General features: G+C 38.8%; 1 protein-coding gene across 3 annotated transcripts in view; it reads right to left on the bottom strand.

The window, feature by feature from the left end:
- macrod1 (mono-ADP ribosylhydrolase 1) overlaps window positions 1-18,518 on the bottom strand; it is a 173,748-nt gene that overhangs the window by 61,831 nt on the left and 93,399 nt on the right. For all 3 annotated transcript variants that reach the window (XM_008420437.2, XM_008420436.2, XM_008420435.2), the window contains exon 4: window positions 18,299-18,328. In XM_008420437.2, the coding sequence (XP_008418659.1) occupies window positions 18,299-18,328 (30 nt within the window). The remainder of the gene's footprint in view (window positions 1-18,298; window positions 18,329-18,518) is intronic.

Below are 18,518 nucleotides of genomic sequence, written 5' to 3'. Positions count from 1 at the left end.
GGTCCAGGTCTGTTCCAGCTTCTCTTTTTTTGCTTTACAAAGCAAATAATATCACATTTTGCCCCTACCTAGTGATCCATACTTTAAACTGCTCACATGCTTTTTACATTTTAAATACTCTCCTTTTAAGAATTACACCAGCCATTTTTGTATCTTACTGATTGTAGTGCTTACCAAACCTCTCAGTTTCTGGTACAGAAAAAAATATCACAACTTGAGGTCCCAACATCCAATTCAACAAAGCAAGAACTAACTTTTAGAGTAATTAATCATTGGAATAACAGCCACTACATGGGTACTATGTATTTATAATTGCAGCAAATTCAACCTAAGCTGATTTTGACTGATTTAATGCTACGCTGATTTGTGCTTGAGGAGATGCTGCATTGAGTGCTTACACCTCTTGGTCACTTTTAGGATGTTTAACAGGGAGTTTATGTATTTGTCTGTTTATTTTTATTTTGGAGCAACACATTTTGAATATATTTCATCTGCAATATATCAGAGTATTTACTTTTCTATAGAGGAATGGGCAATATGACAATAAAATATTAGTAATGACAGATTGTGAGGTCATCAGATTAAATGTAACATTAATCCCCAAAGGTCCTTTGATCTAAATATTCTATAATATTGTTACTTTAAAGCTGGTACAATGTAAATTGTGATTTTTCTGTCAACAAAATCATGTATTCTTGGCTTGTAATTTTTCCTTATTTTAATATTTTGACAGAAATCTTCCACATATGTTTAAAAATCTTGAAATAGTCCAGCCGGTTGACCTCTGACCTCCTGTGCACTGTACATTGATTACGTGATGTGATATAGGAGTACAACACGTTTAATACTGACAGGACTCTCTGGAGGCTGGCCGTCTTAAGTGGTTGCAATCAGCTCTGGTGGTTTGTGCTGCAGCCGTCTCTGTGGGATTGACAGCTTTCACCAGTTTCCTGTGTGAAGCAGCTATTAACAGTTCTCATTGGTGTGTCAATAATACCACTCAGGGTGTTTAGCTATAAACAAAAGGAAAAAAAATAAGCCCAAAACAAATGCCGAAACATCAAAATGATAACCTCAGAGTATCTTCTTAGGGGAAAGTATTTTAAGGTAGTGCTGAGCAGCTGAACTAAATCATTCCTGCAGTAAAAATCATCACGGCAGCCTCTCATGTGGCATAGGTGCATATTATAGCAGTGTTCGTGATGATTTTTTAATTCCTTCTACAAACTGCAGCCAGCACATCCTGTCCATTTAGCAGCAAATGAGGTCATTTTGACTCCGCAGCCGCCCTGTTTGCTCGTACATGAGTCACCCTGTGTGGATTTAGCTGAAAGTCTCTTTGAGGATCTTATGTTTAACTTGGACTGCTTCGAGTCAAACGAAGATGAGAAGAGTGGGGGTCGAATAAACGGTGCTCACTCAGTCTCTGAAAACAGCCTGAAATGTTTCACTACAGTTAATAAATACTAATTCATCCCATCAGCCTCTCCTCAACTCCCACCTCACTAATGCAGGAAAGCTATCGTCTGACTGCCTCCACCGAGGGCAGAGCGCGTTGGTTTATTTTACTGGCTGTGGCAACTTCTGCCTCTGTGGGAGCCGGTGTAATAGCCCAGCAGGAGTTCTGCATACCACTGGGTCGACTGAGACAGTGCTCTGTCACTTCGATGCAGCCGGAAATATGAAGGAAGAATTCATGAGTGAAGAGGGAGTGCAAATGAAAGATGCGTTTGATGTGAAGCTGCACCAGCGGCGCTCCCTCACCGCAGGAAAATATGCAGGTATATTAGTACTGAAGGTCGGCCTGCGACCGAGAGCATCGATATTATCTATCACGTTCCCAGAACTGTAACTATGAGGTCCATCTGCTCGTGCTGCAGAAAGCAACAATGGCTAAATTAAAATCCATTTCTCCTCATACAATATTTAGATGCCTAAACTGAACAGAAAATGGAAATATTTCAGCAGATTTGTTTTTGCAATGTCACACACAGCCGGAAATTAAACAAACAAACAAAAAAAATCACAACAATAAATCTGCAGACAGAATAATTAGCAAGATTGATCATCTTGGTAAAGCTGCATTTTTTTAGCTGGGAGACCAGAGGGATTCTGCCTGACATTGTGCATAGCAGGCCATTCTTGCAGTCTCCATACCAAAGGCATTCCTAAACATCCCCCCAGCTGAAGAATGGACTGAGGAAGGGGGTCGAGTAAACAGCAGCGACGTGTCAACAGGCCTGAAAAGTCCATGAATCCTGACCGGATCGAGCTTTTAGAGGACAGAACCTAAATCATCATCAGACTCCAAATGTGTCCATGACCTGACAGGGCAAAGATTTTCCTGAATGAAATACAGCAGAGGGTGAAATGTACTGAATCATCTGTGTATTTTAACCAGATGAGACCTTGGAAAATAAAGGTGTAATGGATTTATGACTTTCAGCTTAAACAAGAGAAGGACAGAGAAATCAGCTAGTGGTGAGAACTGACTCATTTTCAACAGGATCAGTCTTTTAATCAGTATGCTTTATCAAGCTCAACCAGATTACTGGAACAAGATTTTCTGGTGTGGATAATGTTACCAAACAATGTTAAAATCAAAAGAAGGACAGCAATGTAAGATGGAATTAAAAATCAGACTATATTCATTACAATATATGTGGTCTGGCTGCAAAAACGAAAGAAAGAGCAAGACTTTCATCAAATAATAGGAAGACTGAACAGGATGCAATAGAGTCACCATGATTTATCCTTTTAAGATCTCAATTTATGCTTATTATGCTGTATTTGGAGAGTTACTGTAAGGTTTTATATCTAGAATATGATAAGGCAACCATTTAGATACTAGTTGTGTTAATTCCCAATATGCTAAAGCTCTTTTAAATCATCAACTCTGAAGTCAAAATAATAGAAAATCTCTGATTTCAAAGCAACTGCTCTCCCACACAGGAAGGGACGTCCCCGCTGCACTTAATATAAAATATTAAAGATCGCTGACAACACAAAGCTTTGAAAAAATATTTTCATTTGCTACTTTTATAGCTACTTATAGCTCTTGAAAATAAATAAATTTCTGCAGCTCAAGGTTTTTGAAAACTGAAAATCGGAAATTGGCCACTAAAATAAACTCTAAAGTTGCATCTCTAGTTTTTGCTTGAACAGATTTCAGGTCATCTGAACAGCAGCGGAATGACTTTGATACATTTTGTGAAGATATTTAGAGAAAAATGAACTATGACTTCTTAGGAATCTGACTTTTTATGGAAGCAAATGACTGAAGAGCAACTAAGTGCAAACTACTGCATAGCATTAACCTTTGTCTGTCTTAAAATGAGCTTTGAAAGAGGCATTTCTGCTTGCCAAAAGGAGAACATATTGTTCTCTAACCCTTTATTCACAGCCTCTGAAAGATTTCAGAGATGCATGTTATTCTTTTTCAAGGTTGACATAATAATTACAAAATTTAGATGCTTGAACTTCTGCTGTTGCACTCACCTTTCGAAGAACAAAACCGTTGGAGAGCTGCGTGTCTGATCATATATTCTCTACCAGTGGATTTCATCATCCTCATCTTTTATAACAAGACAAACAAGCAGACGCAGTCATGAATTCATAACAACTATGTGAAACTATAGCTTGACGTTGGAAATATTTGAAAATGGGTCTAATGGGAAGTGACAGCAGTGTCGATGGCAGATGTAACAGTCCGGTGGCTTTGCACATGCAGCTTTAGGCACCAATTTGCAACATGCTGAGAGAAGAAATTAGGTTGTATTTCACCAATGCTGAAACACACACACATATTAATGCCCCGTCACACTAGGAGGGCTTAACACCAATAACTACCCCGCCTCGCAGAATTATTCATACCCCTTTAACTGTTTCACACCAACAATCACGAACTGCTGTGTATTTTACAGGAAGCTTACTGAAGACAAAATGTAAATATTTCTGATTAGGTCGGTACTAGAATAATTTTTTTTGTATTGTAACTCCAAGCTGCAAATTGAATACTGACAAAAGCACTTATGATGTCTTTGTTCTGAAAATATGAGTTTAGAACTGGTTTCACAATTGATAAAGTTTCGGCTTGCACCTCTTCGGTCAATTTGTATTAATGTTTTATGACAGATGTTTATTTATTACAAATGACCAAAACAAAAATAAAATTGCATAAAATGTAGCCAAGGAATCTTCATAAATAATCACATTAGTAGACAGAATCTATATTGCGTAAACTTAAGGTTTCCACCATCTTGTCGACGAGGTAACTATTATGCATTTCCCCATGTAAGGAAGAGTAGCCAGAAGAAAAGTCATTAATGTGACAAAGTTAAGCTGTCTTGTTATCACTTAACCAGAAACTCATGGCTGAGACATAAGAAAGAAAGGGCTGCTGCCATGTTTTCCTGTAATGGAGGAATTGGGTTAAGCAAAACATGTCCTCCTTGTGGTTCACACTGTCGAGAATACAAGATATCGCCATCGCAGTAACAGGGCGTGAATTTTCAAATATATTCCAAGTGTTGTGAACTTACATTTTTCATTCTAATGTAATATTTATCCAGTTGGATACAGTCTCCAAAATGCTAGGGGCAACAGGGTGATGAAAGTACAGATAAGAGAGAAAAGTGAAAAAAGTAACATTCACTATAACTGCTGTTGTGCCTGCAATGTTTATCATAATGATCATAATCACCACCGCTAGGTTTTCTATTCAACTGATATTGATTGAGATGTCCAAAAAAACTCTTTGTTCATGTTCACTCTTGCAAATTTCAGTCAAGTCTGTGTTGTTCTTGATCTTAAAACTTAAACTTGCACCATCTCTTTTTGATTGTGCTTTGGACACTAAAACATTTTAGTGTTTCTGAATATCTCTTAATGTCTTGCACTGTGCTCTAGGGGGGAAGACGCAGCCAAACCTGCGCATGTTGGTGGTTGTTTTGTAAACTGTTTTCTTTACAGTGTAATGACTGATTTCAAATTGTTAGAGATCTCCATAAATCCTTACCAGACTCATACGCTGCAACAATCTTCTTTTGTAAGGCTTCAGATAGCTAATCTGTGTTCACTCTCACTTCAACAGTCTGGACCAAACCAGGTTAGATAACGAGGGCAAGCCTCCTTCAAAATGCTAAGAATCTGTATAGATTAAATTATTCAATATTAAAATTTATATAAAATATTCATACATCCAAGCATGTTAAAATTTCTCTCATACAATGTCCTCATTTTTCCACAACTGTACTTTAAAGCAATGTTAAATGTTACAAAAACAGGAAATTGTGACACCGAAGCTGTACACGATGCATTTAAATTTATTCCTGCAATATCCATGTATCTGTGATCTTTCCTCTAAACGACTTTCTCTAATATCGCCTTAATTAAAGCAGCAGGAGAGGCGAAGCCCACAGAAACCCCACCGCAGTGTCAAAGGACACTTGTTGTTCATACTCCACTGACCTCGTCACATGCAAATGGGCCACCTAAACAACCAACAATCAGCCGTAATTGGCAACAACTAATGCCACCAACAGACCTCAACAGAATAAATTAGTCATGAATTTTAATTTATATTACAAGACAGTGAAAGAAAATCTTTTAAGAAGTGTCAAACTGATTTCCATATTAAAAGAACAGCATTCATTATTTATCCTTCATTACCACTGAAAATATCACATCAATGTTCCTGGCCGCTGAAGCGCAGTGTTCCAGGAAAAGGAGAGATTGGAGGAGACAAACAACAACAAAACAAAGGGTGAGACAGACACACAGCTGGAGAAAGAGAAATGAGTTTGGGAGCGGATCAAGTGGAAAAAAGGGAGCAAGCGAAGAGAGAGGATGAAAACTGGAAAGAGGTGAATTTTGAGCACATTAAAAAGATGTGATGCATAGATGGACGCGGGAAAAAGGTGAAAATTATTAGTGTTTTGGCTTCTTTAGAGCAGTGAACAGCCAACAAACAGACGGCTGATCAGTTTAGGTGTTATCTCTCGCAGATGCTGGACTGAGGAGGACGGGAGGCAGGGGGGCTGTGAGGTGATAATTGGCGATATGTTTACCTGGCTGGTGCATTCAGCCCTCAACCCAACGCCAACTAAACACACGAGAGCAGGCACAAGATTTGGGCTTTGATACATTATTCCACATACCCTGGTGCAAAAAAAATAAATAAAAATACTACCTTTAAACCTTCTTCTGTAAATTTCATGCCGGCTACGCACTAAAAAAACCTGAAATCACGTGTTTACATTTCAGGATGAAAAATGTAATTCTCCAAACCTGCAGGGAGTGCAGCCAATTTTAAAAACAGAAGCTCTGAAATGTTGCGCTCACAACTTGCTCCAATAATCGTATGGGAGTATATTCTGACAATAAAATCATGACACTTAAAGCTGCAGTAGGTAACTTTTATAAAAACTGTAATTATGTTTGGACACTTCACAGATAATCAGTGAAAAAAAAAAATCACGCTCCTCTGCCTACTTTGTGTGGTCCCGGTCAGAACCAACTAATCAGATCCAGGAGGAGGGTCTTAGCGCCATCAGCTTGTGTATGCGCTGATCACACCCACTCCTTTGCACACTACTCACAAACTATTGTTATGTAAATAATACATAAAACCAAACAAAACATTTTAAGTGTACTTTTTCCTTACTATACCTGTATTTTTTTCCTTTTTCTGAGCAAGCATTTACCCTACAAAAGTTAATTAAGTTCAAGTTAAATGTCACTAAATAATTAGATTTTAACATCTTAATAATGCAGCCAGAGGGAATTTTTTCTTTTTCTGAATTGTCAGTTAATTGGGTTGTATCTCTTTTTAAAAATATTTTCTTTAAATATAATAGCCGATTTTTGAGACTATGTTGTTCACTCCTAGTCTTGGAGTTTTCACACCTGAAAGTCCGTAGACTTGGTTCGCTTGGAGACAAAAGTTGCAACATTTCTTACATTTTCATTTGGTTGGATTTGCCTTCACACTGCACTCTGTTAGATGAATCCATCAGTTGAGAAACCTGTTCACCTCCTCACCTGCAGGGGCGCTGCACAAAGAACTAACAAAGGAAACAACACAAAAAACTCGGAAGACGATAACTGTCTTCTTTATGAAATGTAAACAAAAATGGAGTAGCGTCAAATTTTAGCAGTTGTAGGATTTATTTTATGTCTTTAGTCAAAAACCACAAGTCATTTTTCCCACTAGTGCTGGACTCGCATGTTTGTTTTTGTTGTATTTACCCAGAATTCCCTGGTTCATAGTTCATTTCCTGTCATTGAAGAGATCTCTAGTTTTCTTGGTATTCACATATCCATTTGAACTGCACCAGAGTTCACTTCAACCAAACCGAGACCGAGGGTTTAATGTGAACCAGACTTTGTTTTTTGGTCTGCATCAGAGTTAAATTATACATTCACACCTTTCCAAATGAACCGGACTTTCTAGGCAAATGAACTATAGTTCGATTGAAAGGATGGTGTGAATGGACACTTTGAGAGAGTTCTGATCAGACCAAATGAAGTTCACACTTTGCCTATAACACTTAGAAAAATTGACGAAATAGCTTTAAGGTAGTAGTATGAGCCTTTTACTGGTTACTGTTTAAATCAAGTCATATCTCTGATAGCAATAAAATAGATTTTTTGCACCTTTCAAAAGATATCTGAAATACCTAACACGCAGCAATAAGATCCCATGGCTTATTAATTAACACCAAATACCACAGTATATCTGAGGAAGGCTTAACAACATTGGTATATTACTCAGTCCTAACAACACACAAGGCAATTATTGTACTGCCAAGACGAGTTTTGCCTCCTCCCAAACAACACACAGACACGCACACAAACAGGTAGATTGACACAAGAGTAAAACCAATCCTAATGCCTGTCCTGTGGAATAATAACACAGCTGCCCTTGCCAGCTGACCTCTTATAGGCCAAACAGCCTGTCTATCAAACTAATGGGGTGGAACGCTGGCATATTGCTTCCCTACAATCCCTCGGCAAAGCCGGGACACTCATTTACTTCAGTCAGCTTGTTGCCAAGGCAACATTTAGGATGGGTCTGTTGTTGGATGGACGCACAAACATGCAGACACACACACACCTTCATATATGCACACGTGAACTCCTGCATACATTGTCACAGAAACATATCGCAATCTGATAAATGGAAATAAATGTGTAGCACATGCGAAGCCAATAACGTGACCCATTACAATCAGCGGTGAAACAAACAAATTTATGTATGACGCCAGGAGACAGGCAGCTCTGCCTGCATGTGGAAGGCACACAAAGTACCCCTTTGCCACTTTTCTCATCTCCACACCCCAAAACCAATCTACCACTCTCTCCCTTCATTCACAATACATGCTCTTTTGTTCATTTGTTCTAAAAAGCGAGCAGACAAGCCTATTCTCTGCTCGTATTTGTCTCCGAATACAGATGAAGAGAAAGCAGAGAAAGAGTGAGCTGCAGACACATGGGACCACAGCCGAGGGACTTTCAGCACATGGTATCAAGCCCCATCCTCGCTCCTGAGGATTGATTATAGATGTCAGCTCACACAAATTCAGTCGAGCTTTTCAGCTCTGCAAGAAAATCCTGAGAGAAAAGATTCAGGCTCCCCCCCCCCTTTGCCAACAAATTAGAAAATGCAGAAGCTGAATTTTAATCGAGAACCTGCTCATCTATTGTAGGCAGTGCCTAAATGTCTTGAAAGATCCAAATCAGTGAAATGCCAGCAGTGTCTGCATGACGGCTTCACTACCAGCTAAAACATGCCTCTTTAATGGGGCGGTATTATGTATTTTTCAGGCACATGGTGCCATTTTATAACATAATCAAGTAACTATGTTACCTTCAATTGTTATGAAAATGCTGTATAGATCAAACATAACTTAAAAGAAATTTGACTTCGCAATTCAACGGCTTGAAATTGGCCTCTGTCTCTTTAAGAAGCTTTTATTCTGTCTGATACCTGGCTTCATCATAACAATGCTCTTTATTATGCCGTTTTCAGCCATTTTGAATGTTTCACTGAGAAGTAGTTTGTATGATAAACTCAGCAGACTCACAGTTTCACTGGATTTTTGTTAATTGCTGAACTAATTGCTGAGCCGGATGTCTTAAGATAATTTTGATGTTAGGAAAATCCCATTGGCTTTTATACCAATGATTGAAGTGCATGAGATCGACTCCAGTTACTGTTTTACACAGGGAATATCATTGCACATAAAATTTGACTGTATTGAAGAATTGGTTGCAGAAGAAGAATGCATGGAGGAACTACAAATAGCTACAAAGTTTGACCTTAAAAGTTTTATTTTTTCTTGTTTTTAGAAGCATATTTAACATTTCTGCTTATATTCATATTATTACATTTAAGGCCTTCCTGATATTTCTGTTTCCTAAGCATCACTTGAGTTGCAAAAATTAGGATCTGCACAGCCGACCCAAACACACACAAAAAACAGCCGGTTCTGATAGCAACTGTACATCTCCTCTGGTGAGATGTCTTTCATGAGAACAGAAATGATAGAATAGGAATATCCTTTACTGTCTCTCAGTGAGGTAATTCAGGAGCACCAGCAGCAAAGAGAAAATGGAAGCCTGCACAGAGGTAAAAATAAAAATAAAACTGTAAGGAAGAGCAAATTTCCAGGATAAAGAAGACTGTGCAGGTTCTCAAATGGCAAATTCAAAGAATATGAACTGAGTATGATAATTTTATAGATTTTCTAAGTGATAAAATGTATCTGAACTGCAGGTATAAACTGGTAGCTAATAGTTTTGCCATTGTGCCACGCTTTTCCATTTCCAGATGATGGTTTTAACAGAGCGCTGTAAAATATTTAAAGTTTGGGATGTGATCTAACAAAATTTAAACCTGACCTGTCTGCTGTGTTTGTTGGTCTCCATGATGCTGCTTCTTCACTAATGTTCTCACAGAACAGCTCGTTTTCCACTGTGGACTCGTTATGAGACACTGGAAAGTAACTGACTGTACTGGATTTAAATATATCAGAGTAACAGGAATTAAATACATCACAAGTCCATCCAAGAATTTCTTTTACAAGGTAGATGTGGTCAAGAAGTAAATTTTCTGGCTGTAAATGTGAAAAATCAAGGCACTGCATATCATTAAAATGTCCCATAAAGAATCAAAATGTTTTCTTTTCCTCTGTTCTGTAACATTTAGAATCAGGTGTCACATATTCAGAATGAAACTTCTAGTGAAATCCAACACCAGTCAAGCAACTTTGAGTCTGGATCATAAATGCACCAAATGAACAAAGGCTGGCTGTAATGGGAGGTTAATGGGAGCCATGTTGCTGCTCACAGAGGTCAGGAGACAATCCCTCCAGAGATAAGAAGGGGCACAAAAACCACAGCTGTCAAGGCAAAGCTCAAATGATGCTGCAGAAGTCAGCGTTAGCCAAATCATGTGGGTCTTAGTGTTCCTTTGTTGCAAAGAGTAATCTTCTTCCACAGCCCACAGCAAGGAAGCACTGCTCATGGAGCAGTTCATATTGCCGATGTGTAATAAAGGGACTTTGGGAGATGCAAGGAATTCACAAGCCCAACGCAGTGGATCAGTAACAGGCTGCTGCTCCTCTTATCCACTATACTTTAAGTACTGTGCAATAAAAATAGTGCAACACGAGGTATTGCTTTGTCCTGTCAGTAGCGTTCATCCAGTCATAAGCTTTTATAGCTAAACAAAGGATTCAGGAAATTATTAGGTGGCAAGGAATAAGCAGACAGGGTTAAGCCTGTCACGAATTATGTGAGCATGAATAGTCTCATAAATAATGGTGATCAACGACTCGGCTGACTTCCTGTTCTCACCTTGTGCCAATATCAATTTTACATTAGCATTATTAGCAGCTATTGCTGCTTAACCACCGTCCTGCCTTATTCAGATTATTAGGCTTTCCCTCATCCTGTCGTAAAATCAAACTGTGCAAATTGGCTTTGTAACCTTCTATGATGTGAAGGGAAGATGCTCCAACCTGAAAGCAGCTGGACGGTTCTTAGTGGTATGAAATATACTAAAGGTGTCCTAAATAAAGAGGAAGAAAGGGAAACAAACAACATGGTCAATGTTGTAGAAGAGAAAACCTTTCTGTTTGAGATGTAAAAAAAAAATGGAGAGAAAATATTTGTGTGCACCAGAATATTGTAGCAAGTTAGTGTATTAGATTGTTAGATTGGTGGAAACATGTTGTCCACCCAGTGTTTGTCTTTTAAATGAAAGCATTTGCATGCATTAATCTAGCTGATCTAGAGCATCATGGGAATCTAATTACGGCTTAGGACATTTGGAAATATAAACATGGTATAAAAGGCTGCTGATTTAAGCAGTTTTATATTTTTGAACTCCATAGGGGAATTTCTTGCTATCTAAGCCATAATAATCAGGGATTGCCAAATGATTTTCTGTGTTTACCAACAGGAGTAATAATTTATTGAGTCTGTCTGGTGCTAAGCGAGGATTGCACAGTGGATTTTCAGAGATAATAAGGTAAAAATATGTTTCTCTGTGATGCTCTTTTCTCTTTATCACAAGAGTTTTCTACACCCAAATCTTAACCTTGTAGGTCTGGGAACCGAGATTCCTATGGGAAAAGGTTGAAGTTGTGTCTTTGAGCCATTTCTGTGTTTATTTGTCCGTTTATTTTAGATTATTTCCCACGGAGATACTCTATGATGACCAATTTTCAAATGTAAAATAGAGGTCATTTGATTCATTATGTCTTTGTTTTCCAAATAGTTAAAGACGCCATGCACAAGATCTTAGGATACTGGTGATGAACTCATGTCTGCCTGGCTCCTCATACAGCTTCGTTTCTCACAGTTACAGTAATTTTAAACCTCTTAAAATTTTGACTTAAGCTATTGGGTCAAAATCTGAGGAAGTACATATTTTCTTTTAAGTAATTCATAAGAATAAAACAAACATCTGCTTTTACTTGAATGGCATGTCCAAACATATTTCCTAATGTGAAGAAAGGCTCCATGAAATGAGTCTCTATGTTATAGAAATGTTTAAAAAGTTCTGCATTACTAATTTTAAAGTTCCAAGACACTCAGAAAACTTAAAATAAATCAAATAATTTGATAAATATTTGAGAAACAAGTAGATGGGCCACTAAGTGGAGCACAAGTTTTCTCCACACTAAAAAAGATTCAGATTAAGGGATGGATTTTAAAAAATTTTTTATTATTATTATGACGCCAGAATGAAAGATTAATTTATCTTTGGTCTTTTATGAAGAGGTGCCAACATTTGTAGAGTGTGCTGTGATAGAGTGAATGGATCAATAAAGTAATTTAGAAGATGAACAGCACCACTAAGTCTTACTACTAAGGCTTAAAAGCTGAGGTAAAATGAATGTAAAAGTTTTAATTATCTCTAAGGTAATGACTACAATAGTTATCTTCTCAAACATTGTTTCCATGTCCTTTGATTCATGGTTAGTGTTAAATCTGAGTAGAAACCCCCAGAAAGCTGTAAAATGTGCAATTTGTTGCTTCGGGGTAAAAATCAGTGATACCCTGGGGGTAAACTGTACTGTCATCTTTTATGACTGCACTACAGATGAAAGGAGGCACTGCTGCTTCCAACCTTTGGAGATTATCTACCTTGTTTTGAAATAAACAAACAGGTCTGGCTTCTCATCCTAACAAAGTGCTTCAGTCTGACAAAATGTGGGGCCAAAATACTGAGAAAAACACAAACCAAAGGTAAACTCTGACATATATGATCAAAACGTCACCCATGTTCTGGGGATTTTTGCTAAATTTATTTAAAATCAAAACATTGATGATTCAAAATTAATAAGAGATGTGTGGGGAGTGAAATAAAAGCAGAATGAGGGGCAAAACATTTAGACCATCAATCATGTGTCGTCACAGATGCCGCCATCTGAACTGTGTGCTGATTAGCCAGATGGTTTCTGTCCTCTTTAGCCCAAAGGATTCAGTGTCCATGATTTCAAAATGTTAAATTCATCCGAGCATAACGTTGTCTTTCCCTCGGTTTCAGTCCGCCTCAGATAAACCCTGAGAACGCCTCTTCATTCTTTTCTTAACGGTTTTTAAGTTGCGTTTATGCCTACCGTTACAAACTGTGTTCCTGAACCCATACAATGGCTTTCCCTTTTCAATATCTCTGTTATGAAAGCAAAGCCTCACAGGGGCCTGAGGATCACGGCCATGTGATATTAGTTTTTAAGCCTGTCCATTCCAGAAAGTTTATTTCTTCCAGGATTACGGGAGACTTTCTATGTATCAAAAGTTGGAAACTAGTAAAATGTGCAGCATTTAAAAGAAATGTAAATGTTTGTCCTTCACTGTAAGTGAAGCAAGGCAGGAGCCATAAGGTCAGAGGTCAGAGGAAATTTGCTGTTGCTTTTTTAAACATTGTAAAATGTTAACTTTACTTTTAGTAATAAAATTATGAAAAACATTTTAAAATTGGGTCTGTCTCTTTAAGAAGCTCCTTCTCTTCAGCACCTAATTAGAACAATGCCCCTCCATGATGCCATTTATAACCATTGCACTGAGGAGTAGTTTGTACAATAAGCTGATAACCAGGCGCGGAGATGTGGGAGAAAGGTGCTGTGCTGGTAAAATTTAAAGATGACGTCAAACCTAAATCTATCAGGCGTATCAATATGTCTTGTTTCTATAATTGTTAACAATTCTTAATGTCTCAAACCATCTTCACCTCAAAAAGCATATTTATTGTGAGATGCTTCATCAAGATCATAACTTCCATCATTAATCATTGAAAGATTTGTGCAACTTTAAAAGCATAAATCAGTGAAATAAATAAATACTCATGCTGATTTAGACTACTTTGGCTTAAATAGTGCACCACACACAGTCTTTTTAGACTATAAGTTGTTTATTAAGGTCTTGAATAATTCTGAAGAGCATCTGTGAACTTCAGCTGCTTTTTAATTGAGGCATTTATTTTCAATCCAGTCCTCTCAGGGCTGCATGTTTCAGGAAAACATGTAACTGTGGTATGACTGACAAACATCCATCCATCCATCCATCCATCCATTTTCTTTCACCCTTGTCCCTCAGTGGGGTCGGGAGGGTTGCTGGTACCTATCTCCAGCTAACGTTTCGGGCGAGAGGCAGGGTACACCTTGGACAGGTTGCCAGTCTGTCGCAGGGCAACACAGAGACACACAGGACAAACAACCATGCACACACACTCACACCTAGGGGCAATTTGGAGAGGCCAATTAACCTGACAGTCATGTTTTTGGACCGTGGGAGGAAACCGGAGTACCGGAGAAAACCCACACATGCACAGGGAGAACATGTAAACTCCATGCAGAAAGACCCCAGGCAGGGAATCGAACCCAGAACCTTCTTGCTGCAAGGCAACAGCTCTACCAACTGCGCCACTGTGTAGCCTGACAAACAGCGCAATGACAAAATTGATTGTGATGTGACTCACATTTCTAGCGTTCCATTCTCTTCCACCGTCACATCGTCTGTGCCACTGTGCAGCACAAATTTACATTTTATTGCCACGGTCCAAGTCCTTCTATATGTCTATTTTCAGGTGGTTTGTTTGCTCACTTCAAAATCACAACCATCCCAGTGCAGGAATGAACCTGAATCAAAAGGCATCAAAGTGCTTATTTGGCTTAGCAAAGAGCAGAATTTTAAATTACATCCACCCAATCTGGACGCCGGTGTCCTCATTACATCTTCAGTGTTTTTATTGTTTTGAGGACATGTAAAAAATACTTTTTCTCAGGGAGTTACAAGTGTGTCCAGTGGACTACATGCACCTGAGCACTCAACACAAAGAGTATGAACTTATTATAAAGCCTTATTTAATAATGTCGCATGGTGTGGTTGGTATGGCTTATTGTTATTGTTGGTATGGCCTGAATAGAAACACAATGTTTCAGATATCTCCATTGTGAAGAACAATATTTTGAGTCTTCATGTTTCTTCTTTGGTGCAAGGCTGGCATGGCTATGTAATTACACTAATGCAACTTTTTTTTTATCAACGGCAGCCGATGTATTAGCTTGAATCTGTTTGTAATTATGGTGTTTGCAATTAATAAAAAAGTGCAGAAATATTCAATTTCAGATTCTTGTTCTGCTAAATTGTCCAGTATATGTGGAAAACACTCAGTTTATGAACAGAAGGTTGTTTAAAATGGGGGTATGATGTATTTTCCAGGCATATAGTGAGATTTTATACCACAATCAAGTAACTTCAATTGTTATAAAAAGGTTTTACATATCAAAAACAATCAAGCAAGCCGGTTTTGATCCCTTTATATTGGTCTCTGTCTCTTTAAGAAGCTTCTACTCTTTCTGATACTCCCCCTTCTGCCTTCAGTGTTAATTGCTGCTGCTGCTAGTCTGGAGGAGCTGAGTGGGGAAGTTCATGGAGGGATATCATGTGATGAGGAAGTGCAGCTGGAAACTGCAGCAACACTCCAGGTATATTTATGAGGAGGAAATGACATAACACAATAGGTCAATTTTGCATAATATCCTACAAATGAAATGATAAAAAAAACACGTCTATTTAAATGGTAGCCAGTGTCCAAATAAAAACGTCAAAAAGAGAATAAAGAGAATAAAAAGCTGTATTAGTACTGCCTGGGAACATATAAAAATGCCTGCAAAATGTGAACACTCTGATTCTAAAGCTGCAAATATAAAATGCTGATTGAACAATATAATTTCAAAGTCTTGCAGTCTAATTACCCAGTCCTCTTCTGGTTTCTATTTATAAAAATTTATCAAATCAATAAAACATTGACAAATGCTGAAATAAATGAACAGCTGCATGACACGGACATTAAAGCGGGGTCGTTTCCTGCTTGTTGTTGATGCGCCGCCGCCGCTGGAGCACAACGCTCCTCTGCATTGACGAGTGGAAACAATGTCGGCAGGTGTGCATTTGATCAAACTGAATGACATTTACCCAGGTACCCTTGAGACTGAGTAAGCACTGTAAAGACCTTTTGTTGCCTCACCTCTGACTAAAAAAAAAAACAATCTCAAAAGCTGAGTGAATGAGAGCTGTGCAACTCAGCGTACAGTGGGAATGGCGACGTATTCCAGATGATGTTTGTGTGTTTTTCCCCACTGGGCTCGGCTCGTACATCTGTCTGTCCCCAGCGACCGACTCCAAAACACTATTGGACCTTTTGTTGCTTTTGTCTGTCTTTTTCTTTTTGTTCTAAGCATCATTTGCCTCCTATTTCTTTTGTTTTTTTCCATTCTTCACTCATCTCTACCCTCACCTCTCTCTAATTAACACCTACTGCAGGCTCTATCTGCCATGGTAAACCCCCAGGGACGGAGCTGGAAAAGGAGACGGTGAGAAGGAAACAAATACAATGAGACTTCAGAGAAATCAACACAGAAAGTGAGAAATGGGAAGCAATCGGATTCAGAATGGGGCTGCTGGGTATGAGATGTGGTTCAAAAGTATAAACTAAACCAGTTTACCGTGCAGTGAAAAAGTACTTGCGCCTTTAAAGATGTCTTATTTTCTTTCTTTTTTTTTTAACCTTATTTAAAATCAAATAAATTATTGCATCAAAGACAACCATAATTCATACAAAGTGCCGTTTTCAAACGATTATTTCATGTATTAAGGGAATAAATAAATGAAGTCAAGTCTCAAGTCCTTTGCTGCGAGACACAGCCATGTCTCGAGTCTCGAGTCTTTTTGAAACCAGGTTTCAGAGAGAAACTTTTTGGGAACACCCACCATGAAGGCGTGAAGTACTCCACAAGCGCAGAAAACACGGCTGCAGGGTTTATTTTACGTATGCACGGGCCGATAACAAAAATGCAGATGACGTCTATCAAAATAACCTGGGCTTCCATTACACCTGAGCAGAACCAGAGGTTCCATGTTAGGCTGCACTGATGCAGTAACTCATGTAGAAGGAGCCCCAAAACAAGCAGTGAGTCAATAGAAACACTCAGAAATCTGACATTTCTAATGTTGCTCCAATCGAAACAATTCTGTAAAGAGGAGTGGGTCAAAATTCATCTAAGATGATGGTAAAGACAGATTGTAATGAGGATGAGACAACCAGTTATTTGGTTTAGGTAGAATTACTTTTTCACTTAAACTTAGATTAATCTGACAGCTGACACATAAAATAAATGTTTGAAAACAGATTTTTGTTTTTATTAGGGTTATCTTTGTCCGATACTAAAATTTGGCCAATGATCTGAAATATCTGTGTAAAAAACCAAACAAAACAAAACAGTAAGAGGTCAGCACTGTATATTAACCTTAATGCAGCAGTCAGATTAATACACATAATCAACTGCTATCCATAAACCATCTGTCTCTGCAAATCCAAAAGAGACCAGGGGACGACATCAAACGCTGCCGGACATCTCGAGGTACTTCACTGCTCGCATGCGTGACGTGATGGGAGGTGAGTGGGCTGCCCCTTCTGATGCATCGAGCTGGTTGTTAAGGAGTCAGGGTGGAGCCGTAGTGTGCATGAAGACACTGAGGACTTCAATGGATCATTTTTAGCCAAGCAAAGCCACTGTTATATGCTGATAAATGAACACAGAGAGGCAGGCACGCTGGTGTGTCCTAAATAGTTCACCACGGCGGCCGGGAACACACGCAGGGACACGCAGAAACTAATTGGAAGGGTAAAAATGGCAGCATGGTGGAGCGAGCGGGTGGGTCTGAGAGGCTGAAGCTGTTTGAGTGAACAAAGGCAAAGAAAACAACCACAGGCAAATGCTCACTCCTCAAATTTGCAAACTCCAACGTACACATACACGCAGGCTGTGTAAACGGTGTGTGTGTCCTTAGCGAATGCAGCCACTGCATTAGTAGTGTAGATTTATTACAAATATTGATTAACCACGGACGACTCGACATCACACTTGCGTTGCAAAGCACTGAGTCAACAATACGTAGAAAAATGACTGTTTATATCCGCAGCACTCACACAACAATAAATTATGAACTATTGACTTTGCACCTGTGTGCACCAACATGGAGGGAGGAAACGAGCAGACAGGCGCACGCTGAGCAGCATGCAAAGGCACCATGAACACCTGCCACAACAAAGACCTGCCTGTTACCAAACACAAAGGAAAATTCACACCAAAACACCCACTGCTGGAGCCTCCGAATTAAGAGAGGTTTATTCTTGAAATAAATCCTCTGGCCGTGATTTATGGTGGTGTCTTTGCATTCAGTTCATGCTAGACGGTAAACAGTCAGACAGGTTGGTACTCACCTCCACCTCCTCCGAGCAGGCTCTTATTGGCTGAAAGAGAAGAGAAGAAAAGAGCTTTTCAACATGACTGATCTATGCAGAGTCTAATGGGTTTAACCTTTTGACACTGATTTTGATATAAACCAACAAAAACACATTCAGATTAGAGGATTTGCTGCCAATGCTTGTGTCTGCAGCTTGTTGTTGGATCCATCTTAGCCCAAAACTGTAAGCTAAAGGG

The sequence above is a fragment of the Poecilia reticulata genome, linkage group LG10, assembly GCF_000633615.1.
Source record: "Poecilia reticulata strain Guanapo linkage group LG10, Guppy_female_1.0+MT, whole genome shotgun sequence".
In the NCBI taxonomy this organism is placed as follows: domain Eukaryota; kingdom Metazoa; phylum Chordata; class Actinopteri; order Cyprinodontiformes; family Poeciliidae; genus Poecilia; species Poecilia reticulata.
This window is presented reverse-complemented; position numbering and strand designations above follow the sequence as displayed.